General features: G+C 37.1%; 1 protein-coding gene across 1 annotated transcript; it reads right to left on the bottom strand.

Annotated features, from left to right (window-relative positions):
* Positions 1-2,988: 2,988 nt before the first annotated feature.
* LOC129376838 (uncharacterized) lies at positions 2,989-23,537 on the bottom strand. The gene is made up of 36 exons (XM_055056435.1): positions 23,450-23,537; positions 20,858-20,954; positions 18,464-18,482; positions 18,271-18,304; positions 14,950-15,072; positions 14,533-14,732; positions 14,336-14,439; positions 13,176-13,288; positions 12,833-13,027; positions 12,011-12,085; positions 11,686-11,918; positions 10,390-10,471; positions 10,146-10,289; positions 9,814-10,016; positions 9,621-9,727; positions 8,478-8,596; positions 8,177-8,385; positions 7,512-7,609; positions 7,362-7,384; positions 7,247-7,268; positions 7,125-7,152; positions 6,957-7,035; positions 6,730-6,876; positions 6,439-6,647; positions 5,775-5,875; positions 5,547-5,665; positions 5,301-5,471; positions 5,188-5,219; positions 4,754-4,851; positions 4,423-4,445; positions 4,314-4,335; positions 4,186-4,213; positions 4,023-4,107; positions 3,778-3,924; positions 3,176-3,386; positions 2,989-3,079 (listed from the first exon to the last, which is right to left on the bottom strand). Exons 2-35 carry the CDS (start codon positions 20,907-20,909, stop codon positions 3,198-3,200), a joined length of 3,633 nt encoding a protein of 1,210 aa, XP_054912410.1. The 5' UTR covers positions 20,910-20,954; positions 23,450-23,537; the 3' UTR covers positions 2,989-3,079; positions 3,176-3,197.
* Positions 23,538-25,054: the final 1,517 nt, after the last annotated feature.

The raw sequence follows: 25,054 nt of genomic DNA on the forward strand, positions 1-25,054 counted from the left end.
AGACCCTATCGCAACCCAACATGGCTGCCAGATCCCCAGCTGTTAAACCTGACAGCTGGAGACGAGAATGACAACAGACCAGATGTTGAACCAAACATGGAACTATTTTTTCTCAGCTGCAATTTGAGGACAGATGATGATGCGACGTCTTACAGAAGCACAGGCAAATTCCTCCACAGAGAAGCTGCAGTGACGTCCGGTCATCATTGATCTGTCCAGGTGGATCTGAAGCTCTGTGCTGTAACACAAAATGATTCATGTTTCCTTGATTTAACATGAAAAGGGAGAAATATCACAAAGTCTTTCTCAACCCTACCTGTTGACTCCCATGCATATGTCTGTCTCTGTGAAATGATGCAAGACAAGATAATGTGTTAAAGTGAAAATAATACATAATTTTAGGGGGATCATTATGCAGAGAGGAAACTTACCATTTGCCATCGTTACATTGCACTATGTAGAGAAAATGATTAAAATGGTTATAAATCTTCAAAAAATATTTGTTTGAAAATAAAAAAAAATTCATAACATATCTTTACCTGCCCACTGTATATGATGCAGCCTGTGATAAAAGCACACAAAAAATCAAATGAGTTAATTATTAAACAAAAGAAAAATTATTTCTTTTGACACAAATACACACTCATCAAATTAATTCTTCAATCTATAATCACTAAGCTGCATTTTGTATATTGAATGTCTTTTTGTGTTTAACATGGTAAAGACGTATTGCCACAGTCTTTACACGTGATAGAAATTAAAAGTGTAACAGTTTGGAAATATTAAATCAAATGAAAGTAGAAATGATACAAATAACACAATTTGTATCCTAAAAATATTTCTCTTTTATATATATGTATATATATATAAAAGTCTCACCAGATGGTAGCTGTTTGAATAAAGCCACTTTTGTGTGTGATGGCTGAAGTTACATCAGAAGTAGCTGATGCCATGGCGTCGTCCAGTCTGGTGAATCTGTGAGGCAAGAATATTTTCAATTGAATCAAACTAAACTCGTTCTGTGGTTGTTCATCGATGTGAGGCAAACAACAATGTACATCAGAGAGATGATTTTAAAGTTTCATTACTTTATTTAAATTGAGAATTTGATACATATATACAATAGTTTTTCCTTGCGGCGTATGGGACATTGGATCCAAAACATTGCTCTCCATTTGATGTCGTTAAATGTTGTTTCAATATCTCCAAATTTCTTATTTATGCTATTTAATCTGCTGCCGTCGCCATACTCCTCATTTAGAATGACCTACTTAGAGTTGCAAGGTTTTTTTCCTTTATCCAAATATTTCAATCTTGCGACATCCAATGTTTCATCCAAAAGAAATGTCTGAAAAAAATGTTTGTCTTTGTTCCTGACTGTATTCACAGAAGGATTCCACCTTTTTTTTTTTGCTTTGTGTTGGCTTCTTTGTCACAGGGAGGTCAGTCCATGTGGTAGCTGCGTTTCCATTGACAATATCATTGGTCAATGGAAAAGACCAATGGAACTTGATTATTTCCATTGGTAGAGTTAAAAAATGTCAAGTTCAAAACTTGACATTTTGATAATAGATTTTCTGAATAAAAACATAATTATAAAAAAACTCTTGTTCTAGATAAAAATTAGGCTCTGGTTTGCGATGGTTCTATGATCGTATTGAAATGGATGGATTTCACAAACTGCAGTGGAAACACTTATTTTGCATCACACGAGTGCTGATCAATAACTGGTTGCTCCTTCTGGCAGAATCCACAAACAAGAGGACAGCAGGAAGTAGATGGAGGATCATGACTTATTGTGTAAACAAACTTATTTAACATGTGATTTTAATTGCATTTCTTATTTAATAGAAAAACAATTGTGAAATACAATTTCAACAACTTTTACTCACTTTTGTAATGAAAACGCAGCTTATGACACTCATTGAAAAGAAAACAAACGCTGCTGACCTTTTTGACTCTATGCTGCGACATAATCATGATTATATTTCCTAAGATGAGCATGTTGTCTAGAAACTACCAAAACTTCACTCTCATTTAGCATTTCTGGCTACAACTTTAATCGTATATATTGCAGGTTTGATCTGAACTCACAGTGTTTTGTAGGACGAGCAGGAAAGATTCAACTGTTGGATAAAAACAAGAAGAGGACAAATGAGCTATGACCTTAAAACGGAAAGTCCTGAATAAAAAAAGACTTTTCTTACTGTCTTGGAAAACAAGACGAGAGACGACAGGAACTGTGTGAATCTTCTTTCCTCTGGTGCTTCGGTCATGTAATTAAAGAGAGCGTTGATGACAGTGTCTGTGTTTTCAGGAAGCGTCAGTCCCAGCAGCTCCACTCTCTGATCTGCTGTGAGGAGCTGTAAGACCTCGACCTAGAACAAAAAAAAAGTTATTTAGCCTTATTTTTTTTAAAGCACTGATTTGCTTTTGACAGTCTGATCCTCACTGGTTTGAAGAGAGGGTTGAGACGGATCAGCTCGCTGACGGCCACTAACTCAGAGAATGGACCGAAGTTGTCAGTCAGCCACTGTGCGCTGTTGTTGAAGGAGGACAAACATCCTGGACCTGCAAAAGGTAAAAAAAATTGGAGATTTGTTTGTTTTGCACTATGAACAATTAAAAGTATTGATTTCTTTGAATACTATTCACAATATTTCAAATTTAATTAAATCCTAATGTTTGTGTGTTTAACATTGAAAGACAGTTTTACAAATTGCTAACCACAAAATAATGAGCTAAACAATGCAAAGCTTGGGGAAATAAAACAGCTGACATGCAGTTAACAGGTGAAATTGATTTGAAGGATGAGGAAGATTTGTTGTCTTGGAAACAACAGACAATCATTATTCAAGTGAAGACACTTAATGTTTCCCAAATATCCTTTACTTGTTTATCGTTCAGATCTACATAAGATGTTTATGAATATGTCAACATGCATGGTATGGATCAGTGTCTTTGCAGGTTCCTACCTGCAGTGTTGTTTGTTGACAGGAAAGCTGTGATGAAACGTGTGGAGACAGACCGCTGCCTTTCACGCAACATGAGTGACTGAACGTGGCTAAATGTCTTCACACTGAAAATGGAAAAGATATTTTATCATCACAGATTGTAAAAGAGATGCAAATACATTTTTAACTTGATTAAAAAGGATAAATGAGTTCATTCTCACATGAACTGGAAGGTGCTGCAGTTCAGTGAGTTGGAGGAGAGACATGAGAGGAAGTCGTCGGAAACAGCTGGCAGGAAAGGACGAAGGCGGCGGCCGAACCACATCTGGACGAAGGCGGGATCGTTGAGGACGGCCATGTTGACGCCATGCAGCCGGAGTTCTCTAATGGAGTCAGGATCATGGAGGCAGAATGATGGTCGGGGCGGAGCGTCTGCAACAACAAATGATCTACGCTAAATTTTTAGCTAAATGAAAGTTCTACATTGGAGATAAAAATAGACTGAATGATGACTTTAGACAAAAGATTTGGTCGAATTTGAGTTTAAAATGTCCGTCCGGGTTATTGCACTTTTTATTAAAATAAATGGTCATCCCACATAAATATTTTTTTCCCATATAACTGGTGGGAAAGATTTGTAAAGGACAATAGTAAATCCACCATTAATAACTTCACTACATCATCACTACATTTAGCATCTTTCAGAAAAAAAACAAGAATTGGGCAAAAAATCAGAATCAGCCGGACAGGTCTTTAAATATTGGTGATGAGCCTGAAAACTGCGACCGGAGCACCGCTGGTTGGAACCAAAAGCCAGTCTTACGGTGTTGCTCAGCAGATCCAGAGCTTGATCCAGGACCTTGGAGGCTTTGGAGAGCAGCAGGTTCCAGGCAAGTTTGGAGCCGCTTGAGTCGGAGACCCTATCGCAACCCAACATGGCTGCCAGATCCCCAGCTGTTAAACCTGACAGCTGGAGACGAGAATGACAACAGACCAGATGTTGAACCAAACATGGAACTATTTTTTCTCAGCTGCAATTTGAGGACAGATGATGATGCGACGTCTTACAGAGGCACAGGCAAATTCCTCCACAGAGAAGCTGCAGTGACGTCCGGTCATCATTGATCTGTCCAGGTGGATCTGAAGCTCTGTGCTGTAACACAAAATAATTTATGTTTCCTTGATTTAACATGAAAAGGGAGAAATATCACAAAGTCTTTCTCAACCCTACCTGTTGACTCCCATGCATATGTCTGTCTCTGTGAAATGATGCAAGACAAGATAATGTGTTAAAGTGAAAATAATACATAATTTTAAATAAGAGTAAATAGAGGATCATTATGCAGAGAGGAAACTTACCATTTGCCATCGTTACATTGCACTATGTAGAGAAAATGATTAAAATGGTTATAAATCTTCAAAAAATATTTGTTTGAAAAATAGAAAAAAATTCATAACATATCTTTACCTGCCCACTGTATATGATGCAACCTGTGATAAAAGCACACAAAAAATCAAATGAGTTAATTATTAAACAAAAGAAAAATTATTTCTTTTGACACAAATACACACTCATCAAATTAATTCTTCAATCTATAATCACTAAGCTGCATTTTGTATATTGAATGTCTTTTTGTGTATAACATGGTAAAGACGTATTGCCACAGTCTTTACACAAAATAGAAATTAAAAGTGTAACAGTTTGGAAAATATTAAATCAAATGAAAGTAGAAATGATACAAATAACACAATTTGTATCCTAAAAATATTTCTCTTTTTTATATATATATAAGTCTCACCAGATGGTAGCTGTTTGAATAAAGCCACTTTTGTGTGTGTGATGGCTGAAGTTACATCAGAAGTAGCTGATGCCATGGCGTCGTCCAGTCTGGTGAATCTGTGAGGCAAGAATGATTTATTGTGTAAACAAACTTATTCACATGTGATTTTAATTGCATTTCTTATTTAATGTGAAAAAAAAACAATTGTGAAATTGTGTTTTTGACACAATTTCAACAAAGTTTTACTCACTTTTGTAATGAAAACGCAGCTTATGACACTCATTGAAAAGAAAACAAACGCTGCTGACCTTTTTGACTCTATGCTGCGACATAATCATGATTATCTTTCCTAAGATGAGCATGTTGTCTAGAAACTACCAAAACTTGACTCTCATTTAGCATTTCTGGCTACAACTTTAATCGTATATATTGCAGGTTTGATCTGAACTCACAGTGTTTTGTAGGACGAGCAGGAAAGATTCAACTGTTGGATAAAAACAAGAAGAGGACAAATGAGCTATGACCTTAAAACGAAAAGTCCTGAATCAAAAAAGACTTTTCTTACTGTCTTGGAAAAGATGACGAGAGACGACAGGAACTGTGTGAATCTTCTTTCCTCTGGTGCTTCGGTCATGTAATTAAAGAGAGCGTTGATGACAGTGTCTGTGTTTTCAGGAAGCGTCAGTCCCAGCAGCTCCACTCTCTGATCTGCTGTGAGGAGCTGTAAGACCTCGAGCTAGAACAAAAAAAAGTTACTTGGCCTTATTTTTTTTTTAAAGCACTGATTTGCTTTTGACAGTCTGATCCTCACTGGTTTGAAGAGAGGGTTGAGACGGATCAGCTCGCTGACGGCCACTAACTCAGAGAATGGACCGAAGTTGTCGGTCAGCCACTGTGCGCTGTTGTTGAAGGAGGACAAACATCCTGGACCTGTTGCAGATCAGGAAGAAGCAGAAATGTTTGTAAAAACTCAAAGATGTGCATCTTAATGTAAACATAACTCAAACTTATCAATGCAGATTTATTAAAGAGTGCGTGCCTGAGTGAGCGTTCAGAAGGAAACGGAGGATGAAATCCTTCAGGACCAGAAGCTGCTGTTGGGAGGGCATCTTCTCAAAGTGGCTAACAAATGTCTGCAGTCTGAGGACAAATATCAGTTCCCACAATGTATTCAGAATAAAACAAATGCAAAAGGATGTAGTTAAAACTAAATACTTTGGGTTTAGACATAAACAGTTCAAATAAGAAACAAGGATGAAATCTACAGACATGAACTCTCACAAAGCAAGAACTCTAATAAGTTCAACTTAGAAGCAACTGTAGTAAGTTTGTATATTTTGTAGATTATTATTAAACTTTACGTCCTTATATTTCTGTAAAAAAACTGAAACGAAACCCAACATGCTATTAGGGGTGGGCATTTATCATCTCGTTTAGCCTTATCTTGACAAATTTCTTATTGTGAAAAGAAATCTCATTTGTTGTTGTCTCAATAAAGTAAGATAGTGATGTTAGAACAAAAAACAAAACTGACACATACCCTTTCCTATAAAAGAAGTAACAATTTTTTTAACTGAATTTTTATTGTATGCCCAAAATATTTCGATAAAATTGTAAGCCCATATCGCTCACCCCTACATGCTATGCTGCTCAAACACAAAACAAGTGAATCGGCTGGTTTTTCTTAAAGTGTCCTGACTCACATTTGCTGATATGATGGACAGCTCAAGTTCCTGCTGGTCAGACACAGCAGGAAGCGCCCCGATGCAAATGGCAGGAAGCTGCTTAGACGCTCTGTGAACCACAAGCGGATCAGGCTGCTATTCGTCAGCTCCCCATTGGTCAGCGTCGATAGCCTGATTTCCTGAATCACATCCAAAATGGCCTCCGCTGAAGGGATCATTCCCACCGACTGTAAGAAGAGTAAACCAGTTTCACGTAACGCAAGAATAAAGACACTTGAAAATGAGACCGTGATCCCAAAAGCTGCTGACCCTGTTGGCCAGCATGTCCAGCGCTGGGTTCAAAACGCTGGAGAGTTTTGTCAGCAGCAACTTCCACAGGACCCTGGAATGGCTGCTATTGTCGGGCAGATTACACCTCATCAGGGAAGCCAGCTGTTCGGCCGTGAAGTCCTTCAGCTGTGAGTGGAAGACAGTGAGACAAACCTGCAGCGCATCAGAACCTTCACCCCGACTTTGACCCACTGGGCCACAGTTACCTGAGCACAAGCATATTCCTCCAAGGTGAAGCTGCATGGAACATGTGTGTGGTTGTTGAAGTATGACTGAAGAACGGAGCTGAAAAAGTACATGTAATGTTAGTTATTAAGGTCTAAAAACGAGCCTGGTAGATTTTATTTCATTTTGTACTCATCAGGCAAAATTACCTGTTGATGCTTCGGCAGATTTTAGTACCTGTGAAACAACAGGGGAAAAGTAGGATTTCATATATTTTGACAATACAAAAACTCGATAAAAAATAAAATAAAACTGAGCACATAATTCTTACTGTTAATCTGCGTGTCTTGGCACTGTGAACGATATGTTATAATTCTTAATTTCTTACCGACATGCAAAAAAATTAGAAAAGTTACTGGAAAACAACTTTAGGATCAAAGACTCACCGTGACTTCTGCCGGTACACACTCTGTCATAAACAAAAACAAACAAACAAAAACAATATAGTCAGTTAACGACGCCACAATAATTGAACTTTTAGCCCGTTTTGTGGGTGCCAGTTCATTTTTGGTGTTTCAGGTTGAGGAGAGACTCACCTGCTGGCGCTACTCCCATCAGATCATCGATGCGCGCCCAAATAACCGGCTCCAAGTCTGGAGGCATCATCATTACAGCTCTGTACATTCGTTCAAAACTGACGCAATAACAAACAAAACAAATTAAGCCACAAGCAAAATAAATAAATAAACAAAAGAAAACTGGATTCAGTGAAAGATGAAAAATGTTTTGAAAAAATAAAGAAAAAGAAAAGAATAAAATTTAATCAAAACTCAATGTTCTACTTCTTATATTTTGGGTTTTTTGACCATAGAATAGCAGAATTTGATGTTTTGAAAATAAATTCACTAAAAGCAAACATTCCAATTGAGAAAAGTTTTATTGATAAGAAGTTTTGCTGCTATGATGAGGTGTGTTTTAGGACCACTCTTTAAAAATTGGTTTCATTTAACATGAAGAAGACAACAATGAGAAGTGGTTGGATGATGATGGCGTGTTTATTTTTTGATGACTTAAGGTGTGAACAAACTTATTTACGCCTGATTTTAACGTCTTTCTGTGGTAGAACCACAGTTGCGAAATTGTTTTGTTTGTTTTGACATATTGATAAAGTTTTCTTACATTTGTAATGGAAACACAGCTAGTGTTTGAGTAAGTTAGTTACCTAGAGATGTGTAACCTAAAACCATGAGAAGGAACTCACATGAGTTGATAGACACTGCAGGGAGGATTAACCTCTCCGGCAAGCTGGACCATGAAGAGGAGAACATTGGTAAATTTTCTCTCTTCTGGTGACTCCAACAAGAAGTCAAACACTGCGTGGATAATGGTGTCTTTCTCCGTTAGACCAGGAAGAGGCAGCAGCAGCACCTCTGCAAGCTGCTTTGGGGTCAGGACCTGCAGAGCTTCCAACTGAGAAAGGAAAAGAGAAAAAATACGTGTTTTCACTCACAAGCACAAGGGTTTGTTTTTTTAATCCAGCACGTTGACGGCCCCAGACTTACCGCAGAGAAATCAGGGTTGAGCTGGTAGAAGTCGATGACGGAGGCAAAGCTTGAGAAGAACCCAAAGTTCAGCTTCACCCATTCTGCACTTTGATTGGCTGAAGAGAGGCACTGGGTTTCTGAACCCCAATGTTGTACAATAAAACATGTTAAGTTACATTTATCTTTTGATGCTTAAATACATTTACCATATAATACACGAGTAAATACACAGTTTCTGAAATATACCATTAATTAACAACATATATTTGACTAATTAATAACGATTGCCTAACAGATCATGAGTCTACAAAATAAGTTGCTGGTTAAAATTCACATCTCGTTCGTGTCTGGCTAGAATATCACAGAAAAACCCTAAAAAAAAACAATTTTGTAGAAAGATTATTCATTATCTGAATAAATCAAACTAAAGCTTGTAATTATCATTTCCAGGAAGTAAGTTTGGAACAAATAAATCTAAACACAACATAACATTAGTAAAATCACCAGTGAAATTAAAATTCCAAAATACTCAATTTCTCCCAAAGGGAAATTAAATGTTGTAACTCAAATTAATTCAAAATTATCCAAACAAAAGATAGATGAGGATGACTGTGGGTAAGCACCTACTTCCTGGAAATGATCAAAAACCAAACACCTCTTCTGGGGAAATCAGATTACAGTCTTTTTTTCTCTGCTCTGAATGTAAACCCTTTGTTCAAAGACTACTTTTTCAAAAAGTGACAAAGAAAGTTATCACAGGAAGCCAAATATGGTTGTTTTGAGGGTACTGATTGGATTTCTCTTTGCCAGCTACACAGAGAGGTGTATTGTGTGTTTGTTTATTTAATATTGTATATATTTGACTTTTTGCACGGGAGTTGCAATAGAAATTTCGTTGAATCCTGTTCAATGACAATAAATGCTATTCTATTCTATGGCATAAAATCATCAGATATGGCCACAAACACATTCAGGCATTGTGTCTGTATCTTAGCAACAATGGAACTGATGACATCACATACCGCCATGAGCAGCGCCATTCACTGTTAGCTCACTTTTAGCAGCATGGTGAATAACATGGGCAATGTGTTTGAGGTCACCGTTATCTTTTCTTCGTGTACGAGTTATTTTTTCAATTCTACAGCTGATGTTTTGGCTTACCGGTGGTGTTGTGATTCAGGAACGAGTAGATGAAATATCTGTAGATGTTGTGACTGTACATCATGTCAGCATCCATTTGCCTCATGCTCTCACCCAGTGCTGCCACTCTGCATGTCGAAAACAGAAAGAGGACGGTGACTAAACCAGCAACGTTTTTTTTTTTTTTTTTAAATCACAAAATGTGTGAACTCACAGGGTTTGGTAAACAGGGCAGGAGAAGTTTTTGGTGCTCAGGCAGGAGAGGAGGTCTGGGTTCACGTCTGGCAGCAGGGGGAGCAGTTTGATCTGGTACCAGAGTTTGATGAATTCGGGGTCGTCCAGGTGATGTTGGGTCAGAGTTGGAGGTTCGTTCTCGTTGAATATCTCCTTAATGTCAGATGCCAGCTCCGCAAAGTTCTACAGGACACAAAAGAGCACTGACTCGAGTTTTTGTTGCAGCAGTGACAACAGAGAGGAATTATCAGAGTGACTGATTCACACTGAAGTCTTTTATGTTTAGAAGGCCAGAGAGGTTAATATACTCACTGTTGTGGTAAATTCTTTGATCAGGGAGTTCAGACGTTCAGCCAGCTCAGTAATCAGCCTCATGATAGTTGCTTCAGTCATTGTCAGCTCACTCTTAGCAGCGCAGTGCATAATATGGGCTATGTTCTCCACTGCATCGGTCAGCTGAGGGCAACATAAACAACAAGATGGGACAGAAGGTAAAGCAGGTTTCTTTTATCGAGCTAAAATACAGAGTAAATTAAAATACAAGTCAGAACCTCACCCCACAAGGGTTCTTGTCAAGAGTGACGCTGCAGACATCCTGAAGTTCATCATATTCATTTTCCCCACCATGTTCCAGAAAACTGCATAAAAACACAATACACAGCTTCAGACAAAGATGACCAATGAAATGACATTTTTTCATCTTTAAAATGACCAGAGACTGTGGATGAGCAATTAACAGTAGGCCACTGAGAAGGCCTCAATTACACACACGAACAAAATGGCTGAAGGTTTTTCCATTTAAAGTTAGACACTCAATTCTTTTTGCTTTCTTAAGTTAAAGTTTTTTTTTTTTATTATTAAATAAAATGTATGCTTCTTACATCACTTTTGGAAGGCATATTTAGAAAATCTGACTGAAACATAGAACTGTTTGTTTGATTTCATTTTATTTTATTTGCAGGCTTTCAGAATTACACTCTTCAGTCACAGAAGTTGAGGCAGATTAGATGAATTTCACAGTAAGTGTGTTCACAAAAAAAAAAAAATCACAAAACTATCAATGATACCAGGCTTCTATGCAATTCACATTTTGACAAAAAAAATCTGAGACCATGTGATAGCTGTAGATTCCTAGAAGGTAAAAAGTAAATGTTAATAACAAATAATTTTAAAATTGAGTAAAACCAAATAACACATTCAAATAGATGAAACTTGAGTTTCAAATCTCAATTTTTCACCACATAAAACTTTTGAACCCAGATATGTAAGCAGTTGTAAATACGTGTTTACCTACCAAATAGGTCTATATTACCAACTTAATATTGAATACATGTTGAAACAGTGGAAAGTACTTTCTGTGACAATATCTACTGTTTCCTGCATGAGCCAGAGTCCAGAGTCACCTTAGCAAATAAAATATAATTAAAACAATAAAGGCTGTTGAGAAACAAAAAGTTTCACCATACATTTATGGCTTAAACATGTTTGTACTTCATTAAGTGACATAACTGAATGACGGTTGGTGTGTTATCCAGAAATTATACTTACGTAAAAGTTACTTTTTGTTAAAATAATATGAATCAAGCAGAAATATATGGTTGTTGATTTTTTTTTTTAATTTGTTTAAAATAACTCAAGTAAATGTAACTACTTACTATCCACGTCTGGACTACATTATTGTCAATTAAAAGATCAAATCCAAAACACAAACCAAATCAATTTTGATGAAAGCGAAATGGACCAACAGACTAAAAGAGAAAAATCTTTGTCAAACAAAGAGTGGTGTGAGAGGGAAGCCTGTAAACATGAAGTCAAATAAGCGAGTAATTAGTTTATACTTAGTCTGACTTACTACAGCTCGTGAAAAGCGAGCGTGACGTTTTGGTGCATCAGGTCTCCGTCGTTCGGCAGGAACCTGCGCAGCAGCGGCAGGACCACCTGCTGGTACCAGTCCTCCACGTTGGTCACGTCAAACTGGGGGATGTCTGGGTCCATGGGCGGCTCATACATGTCTGCCAGCTCAGCCAGAGTCCAGTTGAGCAGGAACTGAGTCAAAGTGGTGCTTTTTATTTCTGAAACATCTCTCTGTAAGACACACACGAGGCCAGGGGGCGATTGAACTTCCTATTGTCACAATGAGCTTCAACGTCTCAGGATGTGTGTGTGAGTTTATTTACCTGACGTGTAAACGAAACAAATTCATGAGCAAAACTTCCAATCGGTCTGAAAGCCGTCATAAATCCATTTGCGATCTGTAATTTTAAAAACAAATAATGGGAAGTGATGAAGTTTCTTGTTTCCTCCAGCTGCCCACATCCCCCATATCAGAAACCAAAGCTGCTTCAAACTGACAAACTGTGAGAAAAAAAAACAACAAAAATAACCCTCTCCATTTTGAACAGATGCCAATCAAACTAACAAACAGGAATTTAAACTGATAATTAATGTTTATACCACAGGGAACCAAAAAGCCATTAACTGAATATGTAAAAGTACCATGACACTCAGATCATCTTTAAAAAAAAGCTGAGGATGCAATAATTACATGTGTCATTGTACATTGATTAATTTTTTTTAAAAACATTGTGATTTTATCCTCTGCACAATAAAACCCCCATTTAAAAGTTATTGAAGAGTGGGACTATATGACAGGAATAAAAGATACATTCATTACAAGGTTTTTTTTTTTTTTTGCATCTGCGTGCCTTTGAGTGTGGAAGCTGTACGTCTCACAGACTGTTTGGCCTTGACACCGTTAGCATGTGATTTGTTGCAGGAATCACATGATGATGTATTTTAGAGAAAAAAAAACTTGTTTCATTATTCATAGAAACAATTTGCCCCTGTGTTCCCGGGCTTTCTGCTCTGTCTGCAAACGAAATGTAAACAGAATCACGGCTTCTCGAGAACACAAGTGTCAAGTCAAGACCCGCGGGCCAAATCCGTCCCTCTATTCCTGTGAAACAGAACTTCAATTACATACAACAAGGTGCGTTTACCTCTTTGAGAGTGCTGTGTGGAGATGAATAACCAAATGGCACCACAGACGAGTTTCCAGGGCTGGGAGTCGTTTGCTGACCGTGCAGCAGACTGTTGAAGACCAGGGTCAGGGTGCCATTGTCCAAACCAGCCACCTCAGGCTTTAAGAGCAGCTCGGCCTTTTGTGCAGGAGAGAGCAGGTGGAGAACCTCCAGCTGTGGCCAAAAACAGAGAGAGTGGTGTGACGTGACAAACAAAAACTCATATATCGCACGAGTGCTCAAACTCATGTATGATAACGTTAAATGTTATTTAAAGTGAGGCGGCCGTTCGAGTCATTCATAGGAAGTGAGTCTGACTCACCCCACTGAAGACCATGTTGAGGCTGGTGAAGTCCTTCATTTGGGCCATCGCTCTGAAGGCGCCAAAATTCTTCATCAGCCATTCTTCGCTGCTTTCATTGCCGTTCATACAACCTACACATAAAGTACATATAAATATGCATCAAGAAATAGGAGCAGATGTACGGTTTATAGGCATCAGGACAGGAGGTTTGAATAAGGACAGAAAAATTACATTTATGGCATCTTGGATTCCTTGGACTCCTGTTTACTTTTAATTTTTGAAATGTATATGTAAATTTTGAATAACTTGGCAACAAAAAGCAGTGCATTGCTGTGAAGAGGCAGTTAGGTTTCTTTTTTGTAAATAAACCATCTGGTGTGCCATGCATTTCTATTAAACTCCTTGCAACCCTTAAAAAAAAGAAAATTTTAAAAAAGATTAGTTTAAGATGTAATTACAAAGGCATATTAGGGACACTGCGGACAGAAAAAAGGGAGTTCATTTTTGCCAATTGTGTTTGAGATTGTGAGAAATAACCTAGAAAAGATTTAGAAAAATGTTCAGCTTTTGAAACTCAATAATTTAGCAAGTCTTCTGTAGAATATTTCTGACATTAATCACAAAATATTTGAGTTTTTTTCTCAAAATTTTGGACTTTTTGAAACTCAGAAACTTCCAAAAAAAATTCTAGAAACTTTCTGAACTTAATTCCAAAATTGTTCAGTTTTTTGGCAGTAATTGAATCTATTTTTCTTCTGTCAACAATGGTCCTAAAGTGCCTCTTACGTAACTTAATCTGGATTCGATCTATGTCTAATCTAGTCTCAGGATGACACAGCTGTTCTGTGAAGTTTTCAGAGGTTAGCTAGAAAATATCAAGGGTCAAATAATGATGAAGAACAAGAAACAGTAAACAGAACTGAACTTTAGCTAGCAAAAGGCAAAGGTCTTGAGAGGTGTAAAGTTGGTTGAGTCATAACGCAAAATATTTTCTTTTCATTGTTATTTGTGTCGTGTGCTTTGTTTGTTCTGCTAATGCAGCGTCCTCTGTTTTTCTGGCAACTTTAGACGTTGCTTTGACTTCAATTGGTCTTTCCCACAAGTCATTTAGACAACTTTTTCTCTTTTTGTATACATTTCTTTTTTCTGTTGCTTTTATTTCCTTTAGCAACATGTACCTGCAACTCTTTCTCCAGACAGGAAGGGATACATGAAGAACGTGTAGATCCACTTTTGTCTGACTGGATTCATCTCTGAAAAATATTGGCTGAGTTCTCTCACTCTGAAAGGCAAGACAGAAATATCAAAATACATTTTCAAACAGCTACTATCAAAACTAAAAATAAAGTTGAGAATTAAAAAAATAAAGACATACACAGTCTGATAAGAGGAGCAGCTGAAGTTCTTTGTGCTGAGGCAGGACAGGAAGTGTTTGGTGATGGAACCCAGCAGAGGTTTGATTTTGACCTCAAGCCACATCTGAACCAGGGCTTCATTCTGGAGAGGATCTGCTCCAGGGTTGAAATTCAAAGCTCCTTCCAGGCTCAAGACCGGCACACCCGTCATGCTGGATTTCTGTAACAACGGTTAAAATGGATTAAAGTTCTGAAAAGGTTCCTGGGAAGATGTCGTAAGTCTTTTCCAAGCAGTGTGTCACGATGCGAAAGCACAAGTTCACAAGTGTTGAGGACTTGTGAAAAAAAAAAGCAGAAACAATAACAGTGACAACTGGTCTGGTCAGTCTGGAATATGCGCAGCATCTTTTTGCGTTGCGTGCCAGTAGAAGTCATACCATGAAGGTGTACACGTCCATTGTGGCCTCAAGCATCACTTTCAGCCTCTGTATGTGGTCTTTTCCTGTGTCTGTGGACGGCAAGCCGACACACTGCAGGAAGCGGGAGGTCGCGTCTGGCTCCTTGGGACATTTAACAGAAAGGACATTTTAGTTACAACATTCAACAGCTTTAACCATCCCCTGAGAAATCTATTGAATTTTGACTTTTGTTTTGTCACATTTGTCACAACAAATGACCCATGCTATTTGCTTTTTGGTATCAGAAAATAAAGTACATGAATGTGAGTCAATGTTTTTCTTAAGAAATCCCTGCAAATCAAATTTAAATGGTTTATCTCTGAAAAATATAGCTGAAATTATTTACGAATCAAAATTGATTGATTGGATTTGTGAGTCAAATCAATAACTTTGCACCTAACTGCAAATAGTGTGTGCAGGGTAGTGAGGTGGAAGCTTGTAAACTGCAGCTTTGACGAGGAGCTTTATTCTTGAAAGCAGAGCTAGGTCCACCCCAGGCGTTTTGCACAACTGAATGGTTGCCATGGGAGGCTAAAGGATTTCTCAAACATGTATGAAGAATCAAAGCAACACTCCAGGTATGTTTTTGATTATATAAATCTCAAAATCATTGAATATGCATAATGCTGCCCTTTTAAATATCATTAGTGACAAAACAGCAAGGAACACAGTTGTCTGATGTTTTGACAAAACGGTTCTGCAGGATTGGGTTAGAAAAAAAAAATTAAGCTTGGAATTTCTCAAGAAATATGCTGTGCAATTCACCATAGCACAACCACAATCTTATCTACACTCGTTCATCAACTGTACACCAGGAAGAATGAGGCCTCAAAAAACCTGATGGCAGGAAAACAACCCTGCACACACAAAAACAGTTACAGTTGAATCCATGAATAGCTTCAAGTGCATCCCTGTGCTACAATGGCTACCACGACTAATCCAAATGTAAATCTATGGAAAGACTTCAAAATTAATCATCACTTAGAAAAGAAGCTCAAAGAAAGGTAAGCTCCGTCATTCACTGCGCTGAGTTATTGTGCGCAGGTGTTGGCTAACATGTCGCAGATATGGGACAACACTGTGTCCAAAAGTCTGTAATGCAGTGATGTGACATTCAAGAGCGATCTGATTCTTCTGAACTCTTTACGAAGAAGACAGGGCTGGAGCCTCACTGACAGCGCTGATAGGGGCAAATGCCCAGGGTGTTATCTTTTTAGATAAGCAGAACAAAGAGTTTGTTCTGCTTTTAATATTGGTTCAATTTATTTCAGCTCTGAGTATTTAAAAAAATAGGTGTTTTTATGGGAATGTGAATCTTTCAGATCAATTTGATTAGCAATTTTGAGGATATTTCACATTTGATTGTGTCGTGTAGCGTGCTGGTCTTGATCTTGACTTGGTCTCGGGTTAAGTGATCTTGACTACAACACTGCCTGACAGAATGAACTAGATTCTTTACTGCAGTTATGTGACAGTTTGTTGTGGTGAAGACGGAGGTCAGCATAAAGGTTAAGCTCTTGGTTTATTGGTACATGTACATTCTGATCTCCATGTGATAAGATCATGACCTATAAATAGAAAAAAAATCCCAAATGCAAGCAGCCATGAGGTAATCTGTGGTAATAGATGGAGTAGCTTAATCAAACAATTTGATTTAAATAACTTTAAATCAAATTAAAGTTATTTATACTTTAATTTTCTCCTATTTTTAAATAAATAAACCTTTTGAAAGTTACTTTTTATGCATTTATTTTATTACTGTATGTGAGATTTTTCTTCATTATTGACATAGTGTATATTCCTTTTTATTTTCTTTGCACTTTTTGAAAATTACTTTTGCCGTTATCTCGTTATCTAAACCAGACGTAGCTTTACCTCGTATTTTGCTTTCAGGCAGATGAGTTATAGTTCAAACAGACTCACAGTTTCTATTCATTTTTTTGATGTGGGGAAACAATGTTCTATTAGCCAATTGGAAAATATTTCTCAGAATATCTAAGAACTACAAGAACCATAAATGTCAGGAAAAACACATAAAATATTAAACATGAAATATGAGTAATAGGATAAATGCATTTTGCTCTTAATGATGTTCAAGTGACGTTCACTGACATTCTTGCTTTTTTGGGAGTGGTGCAGTCTTAGAGGAGATTCTCCTGCAGTCCATTTACATATTTTCCCAGCAGAACTTATTCTAGAAGATTAAGTTTGCGTTCTTGATTTCTCAACTCACCCACAAGTTTTTTCCAGAACAGGTTTGTCTAGCTCATGCAACGAGGAAGCGAACATTCATTTTGACACTGGAAACTCAGAGTTCACCTTGTCACTAAGCCAGTAATCCTGGCTTTAAAAAAACTGGTTTATAAAGACCAAGGAGTGATGATCCTGTCACTTTGAAAGAAATCTCATGGTATGTGACTGGGGTAGTTTGGCAACTTCTTATGACATCCTCACATGAGTTTTGAACTTCAAAAATGGACTCCTTACCAAACACATATTCATTTTTATTAGAGCTTGGGTGCACTTTATGTCTCTTCCTCACTTTATCCTTAATTACAGTGCTGTAAAAAAGTCTGGCCCATTTCTTCTGGCTTTACTCTCATCACAATTAAATGTTTCAGGTAATCAAACTGGTTTCAACTGGTTTAAATAACCAATTAAATAATAATTAAATAATAATTGAAAAGGGCTGTTTTAGAAATGGTTGTGTAACCATTTCTAGTCTGATATAAAGAGATGACATTGTTTTTCATCTTCTCTTGAATTTATTTGGAGTATGATGAGTTTCTTTTTCAATGTCTTAACTTACCATATGTGGTGAGACAGGCGCAAGTTCAGCTTTATTTTTAATGTGGACGATGACGATTAACTTGTTAGTTACCAAGACGATGGGGTCTTTTTTTGTGGAGCAAGTGAAATGATCATTGGAAGATAGCTTTTTGTGTACCTTAGGTTATCTTTGTCTGATCTTAAACTTTTATCCCCCAGAAGAAATTGGGAAAAAAATTAGTTTTAGGTTCACAAATATTTATGAGCTGCATGAAAACAAACAGCTCTGACTCATAAATCACGAGAGAACAATGATGGAACATTGAACTGAACTGAAGTAACTTTAAGTTCTGATTAGATACCTAAATAACATTTCATTATTAGTAAACACTAAAAGACATTTCCCTCCTGAAATAACTAATTAAAAGCCCATACTAAAAATGAGGAGATTTGGTGGTTGTCATAAAAACAGATTTCACTTTTTATTCTGAAAAACCACACAGGTGAAGAACTCATTGGTTTCTGACTCACCTGACCGCAGCTTTCTGTTCCACATGTTGTATTCCTGCAAGTTAAATAGATGGATGAAAAAAAATAGAGTTGAAATATGTCACAGGTCATCCCACTTAGAACAGACTAGAATAGTTACAAATCTAAAAGAACATCTAATGCTCCTCCCGCTAGAGATTTTTTATGTGCTTTCGAGATGAGAAATTAATCTTACCTTTGTGCCCTTGAATTTCCTGATAGAATGAAATAGAGTTTTTTGTTAGATTTATATGTATAAGATAAAGTTTACAGATTCAGTTGTGTCAAAGAACCATTTAATTAAAATAAAACATCTTATAATAAAGCATTTTTGGTTCATTGTGTTACTAGACTATTCAAACAAACCTCTCACAGACACATGGTTTAGTCCAACAAAACTCAAACTGAAAACTCAAACTTAATGTATTATAATATTATTGATATGAATCAGCTATTCATCCAGTGAGAAAACCCGTCAAACTATTAAAAATATACACAGGTGGACAAAGTTGTTGGTACACAAGGGTCACTGAAGCAACTTGAAACTGACAAGTGATAATAAAAAAAATTACTGGAAATTGGTCAATGAATATAAGACACTGCTTTTCTAGTTGAACTAATGAAGACCTGGGCAAAAATGATGACCCAAGGGACATGTGTCCCTAAGATGTGTCCTCTAATTAGCACTGCAGGTGTCTCCAAGCTTCTAATTAGTCAGTCTGTGTATCCAAAGGGTGATATGTAGACACTGTGATGTGTGGTGACATGGTGTGTACCACACTGAAGCAAAGGAGAGAGTTCTCCTAGGAGATTAGAAAGAAACGGATAGACAATCATGTTGAAGGTAAAGGCTATGACAGCGTCTCTGAGCAACTTCATGCTCCTTTGACTACAGTTGTACATGTTATCCAGAAGTTTAAAGACCATAGGCCTGCAGCCAATCTCCTTGATGATGTTGTTGCCTACAGTCAAATTGATTTTAAAGGTGAACAATAAAGGAATAAACCACTTTCAAAGAAAATTATAAAAAAAAAAAAAAAAAAAAAGCACTACTGGAAATGGATGTTGACGAGCTGCAAAGCTTATGAGAAATTGTCCTTTGCACGACACAAAACTGGAACTTTTTGGCAATGTTCACCAGCTTGACGTTTAGAAATGTAAAAATGAAGAGTACCAAGAGAAGAAGAGTGTCCCTACTTTGGTGGTAGCCTGGTCAAACCAGGCCCTTCCTTACTCTACGCGATTTGCTTCATCCCAAGTTTCTGGACTCTTTGCTACAGAGAAACGATTGTTTCCTGAAGGCATGGTAAACTCTGCTTCAAATTTTACCCAATCGATAACATTCGTTCGTGACATATGTAATGCCCAGATTCAATGGCAAGAAGCTTACCAGAATTTGACTGTTCTGTCGAGAGAGAAGTGCTGAGCAGAACTGTCAGTGTTAATTCAGCATTTGACAGCGTGGTCAACACAAACTGAACAGCTTTGTTCACTTCCTCCACCGCCGCTCCTAAAAGCACAGGCGGACTACAATTCTAAAACAGCGCAGGATGTCATGGTTCACAACTTCACCTTCTGTTCACTGATGGGTCCAGTTGAAATTCATGGGTCTTCCAACAAGACAATGACCCAAAACACACCGCTAGAATAAGCCAAAAAAGACTAATAGCAAAACTATGGACTATTCTAAAGCTGCTTCTGTGAATCCCCATCTAAACCATCGAGTTGTTTTTGCCGTCAAGCACACCGGTGTGATGCTCCTCGCTCAGCTTATCACTCACGTTTGCAAATCTGCATTGTTGACTGCAGTACAAGACTGTGTAACATTCTTCTGTATGTAGTGCAATTAAGCGCTTTGGACTTTTTAGTTTAATTGTGTGCTGTAGCGGTTTTTGTAGGTTTATATTTTATTCTTTTTCAATTGTATCGTTAGGCATCCCAATATTAGCAACCTGGTTTGGTCCTATTTATTTATCAAAAGATACTAAAAGTAACCATTTTAGAAATCAAATTTAATCTAAGCACCAATAGATTCCCAAAGAGCTGTGAGCTAAAAAACAACAACAAAAAAAAACATGCAAGGAATTAACTTTGAAGGATTATGTTTCCCTGTTGGTCTGCCACAGGTCTTTGCCTGACATTTCTCAAAGGTATGACTTTCAGATATGGTTTACCTTCATTCATTCACTTTCATCTAGTTTTGATTTCTAGCAGATCAGATTCAATAAAATCCTCTAGTTGTTGGTCAGAGACAACGAGACGACTGGTACACCAAGAAGCAGCCAAACTCTAAAGAACAGTCTGAAGAGATGGGGCCAAATGAGCTTTTTATTCTGTGTGCGGTCCAGCGAGATGGTACTGACCCCGCGTGTGTTTTTGACAAGCTAGTTCATCAGAGACATTTGCGCAACACTATATCTTTTACGAACGGGGGAACTTGTTTTTACAAAAACAACATACCATGTTAGAATGAGTCATTTGTTTGTTTTGAATTTTAAATAGAATGTGAAGAACAAATCATGACAGATTTTTTTTTGATGTCTGTAAAGTTTGATTGTGTTTTGCTTGAAGACAAACAACCTGCTCTTACCAGTGGAGGCTCCAACGAGGTAAACCAGCAGGAATAGGTAGTGTGATTTCATAATGTGACCAATGCCATGGGATCAGGGCGCTTTTGTTGAAAATCTCTAGAGCGAACAAGAGACAAGATGAAAATGAGTCACTATTCTCTGAAAAGCAATTGTTGATTTACAAGGTTAAAAACTGGCCTTTGGCTATTAAAACATGCACTATTTACTTTTTTTTTTACTAAACTCAACAAATCACAGCACAGTGACATTTTCTCTGAGAGGCGCAACACCTTTTAAAGTCATGTATTTCAAAGCATGATAAATGACTGCAGTCCTGAAGGTTTAGCCCATCCATTGTCGCCTGTTCTTTCACCCTGATACCTGCGTTTTTCTTTTGAGCAGGAGCCAGGGAGTGGCAATAAGATATTTTACAGTCAATGTAGCATAAAGAGGCCTTTAACACCAGAACAAACACATTCAGAGACAATAATAGATCTGTGAAAAGAGTGCTGAAACTACACACCATTCAGCTCTTTGACAATGGGCTTTGCGACATCTAGTAGATCTTTGTAAAAATGTTTTGTGTTTATTATCTCTCTTGATTCTCCATCTGCCAGAAAAATATAAAAACTATCTGAGTTATTTTTAAGGCAAGCAGTGGTGTGGGGCGAACAAGAAATACATATATATATATATATATATATATATATATATATATATATATATATATATATATATATATATATATATATATATATATATATATATATATATATATATATATATATATATATATATATATATATATATATATATATATATATATATAGTAAGTTTGTGTATTATAAGTACAATAACATATCAGTTATCAATCGTCTGTCAGTCGCGTCAAAGGTTCCCAACAGCTAAATCCTAACCCTAACGCTGAGGTTAGGGTTAGGATTTAGCTGGGTTAGTTTTGCTATCACGGGTCTCTGTGTTCTCTTGACTTTGGAGAAAGGAGAGAAAGAAAGCTGAGGTTTTAATTACTGCTGGGTGTTTAGGCTGTGACTTAAAGACATAAAACCCAAAATTATTACTTTGATAAAAGTATTTACAGCTTCTTTTGCAGAGGTTTTTCTCTACTACAGTAAAATTTAAGGTATAAGTTGTAGACTATTTTCAACTCAAAAGACAAGCTTAAAAAAAATCAACTTAGAAATATCTTCTTTATACAAAAACACATCAAAAAATAATTACTCCTTCCTCACCAAGGCCTTTTTCTGGAGTAAATTTCTTCCCTCGTGATTTATTTTTACCCCCAGTAAATACATGACGTTGGTGAAAAAAAAATTTAAAATCTAAATCATTGCTCATATCTCTTCCAGGATTTCCAAAGATCGCCCTTTCAGATCATTCTCCGTGTTTCAACCCTTTCCGAGGGCACAGAATGTAGATTTAAACATCAAATGTCTACATTAAAAGACATGAAAAAGATTGAGGTGGTTGATATCAATTATGCTAACATGTGATTGATAATTCATTAAATATTATCTTTTTTTACTGATGCCTTTAAATAGGCATCAGTTTGAATAACTCATAACCTGTGATTTACAATTAACATCAATCTGACATAAATGGAAGATTGTGTCCACAGTTTACCAGCATCCATTAACAAGCTTACATAATGACACTAATTAAAATGGTTTGTGAGTGCAGTCTCACAAACATATCTCAGTCTCTCTCTAGAGAAATCACTAGGTGGAGATACCACAAATTTTGAATGTTAAGGCAAATTTTTTTAACGTATTGGTTTGTTTGTGACTTTCTCTAATTGAGAAACAATTAATGTAACAGTTTTGAAAACGAAAAGGTTTGTCTTGTGTTGAACCTGTGAGGATAAACGACAGGCAGGTTTAAATCTGGGTGTTTGCTCAGGATCGCTCCGTGAGACATTTGTACATACAGAAGAGAAAGGGCAAACATCACTCGGGTCATTTAAAAGAGAAATTCCCCCAAGTTCAAAGGTCAAGTTTGAAAGATGACAAAAAATCTGCTACTGTAAACAATAATACAGATTTTTTTTCTTTTTACAAAAAACAAATTCTCTGTAAAGACAAACATATTAATGAAAAGTTATGAGAAACTTTCAAATATGTAGAAAGGAAATAAAATGAATTATGATGTTAATTATGATGTTAAAAAGAACAACATGAGAGTTCGGATTGACAACTAATGAGTCATACAGCAATAAATAATACTGATGTAATTATCCTTACCAAATAGATATGTATACAAATATAACTTTTGGAAAAACTGCCATTGATGTTGAAAGGCACTAACAGAGCCGGTTAATTCACAGCGTTGTATGCATTTATAAATGAGAAGCGAGCGATGCTGCTTCAGTACTTCCATTCTTTTCCCCTGGTTATGAATCTTTCACTTCACAACAAGTCGCATGAGTCAGCATTTCCCCTGTTTCTTTTTTGGACAGATGGATCACATTTAAAAGGCGCTCTATTGTATGTTGTGGATTACAAGTTTACAATTAATTGATCTCTCCTTTAAGAAAATACCTAGCACATAAATAGAGTATAAGAAGAAGTCCCTGAAATCAGAGTGAAATCTTTTACCTTGTTTGTATGTAGAGTCCTCCAGGTGCTGTGGAGCGTCTCTCTCTCTCTCTCTCTCTCTCGCTCTCTCCCTCCTGACACCTGAGACTGCTGTGTTAATTGTGCAGGGTGTGTTGCTTTGAGAGGAGGTCACAGGTGAGGAAGGTGGACAAACTAGGATTCCAGGTAGTGTGACGATGCAGTCACAGCTGGCTTTTCACAAATCATTGCTACTGAGAAAGCGAGCAAAAAAATATATATATAAGAAGAGAGGAAGTTCATGTTTTTTGTCTTCTTCAGCAGAATTTTATAACGTTTTATTTACTTGAGTTTTGTTCAGCATTTATTCTGAATGCTGGACAGTAATCTGTCACCACACCCACTCCAGTACCAAGAAACACCAAAATATGGTCTGACGTTGGTCACAGGTGACCTCTGATGTATGATGTATGATGCCTTTATTGAGCTATGTGTCTTTTTTTTTTTTCAAACAAGTCTGTGTTGTTTTTTCACCGAGAGGTAAATATATCACAGAAAAATGCAGACATGATCTGTTAGGGCTGCGAGGAAATGTGTTTAACCCAACACTTGAGAGAACTTTAAATTTATTAACATATACAAACACACACACATACACACACACCCATACACAGCACATTGTGAGCATACCCAAATCAAGTTTAACAGGTTTTCTTTTGTCACTTCTTGATACGTTAAGGTCTGTGTTACAATAGACAATCAACTCATGGTTCCTGACATGGTTAATAGTGGCTCACTGTGTTGTATTCTATAGGGGGGATATTAAGTTTTTTGAGGTTTGACTATTCTGTGTTCCTCATGTTCTTTCATTTGATCAGTCTGGTTTCTGTTTTACTTTTTCTTCGGTCCTTCTTGGTGTTCATAGTTGTGTTTACGTCTTGTGTCTAGTTATTCTTTGTTACTCTAGTTGTGGCCTGCCCATAGCAATGCAGGCCACAACTGCATTGCTATTGCAGCTGTGGCAATGCATGGTGCATCATGGTGGCACCTATTGCTCTTCACCTAATAGAATGTTTCTTTAACTGGGATCTGTCCATTAAATTAATAAATGTAATTCCAGTACCAAAAAATTTTACTTAATACCAGGTGAGTCTCCCTAACCTGAGATTGTGAATCTGTACTTGGCTGATTCTGTGTCTTCAAATAATTTTAACAATGTTCCTGTAGAAGATTCATAACTTATAAGTCTGAAACAGGAAGAGGTTTGAAAAAACAATCTGTGTGCGACACTCAAGAGAGGGATTCATTTGTTGCATCAGAGTGATGTCATCACTGTTGATGTCATTGTTACCATTGAAGTTGGAAATTTTAATGGTGCCTTCACATCAAACAGGTTTTGAGAGTCAGGCAAGTCTGGTTTATATTCAAAGTCTATGTGGGGTGTTGGATGCGTTAGATGTGTCATGGCAGGAACGCAACGCATAGATAAATCTAATCCAACATGGTGGCTTGCTTTCTGGCGCCCCCTAAAGGGAGAAGCTGAAAAATATGAACTTGGCCAAAAAGAGAGCTGCCCTCTCGCTAGATGGCAGTGTTAGTAACATTAGTGGTTTCTCCAGTCGTATTGTGCACAAGAAGAAGAAATGA

Source organism: Poeciliopsis prolifica, unplaced genomic scaffold, assembly GCF_027474105.1.
Source record: "Poeciliopsis prolifica strain line A6 unplaced genomic scaffold, Auburn_PproV2 SCAFFOLD045, whole genome shotgun sequence".
Lineage (NCBI taxonomy): Eukaryota > Metazoa > Chordata > Actinopteri > Cyprinodontiformes > Poeciliidae > Poeciliopsis > Poeciliopsis prolifica.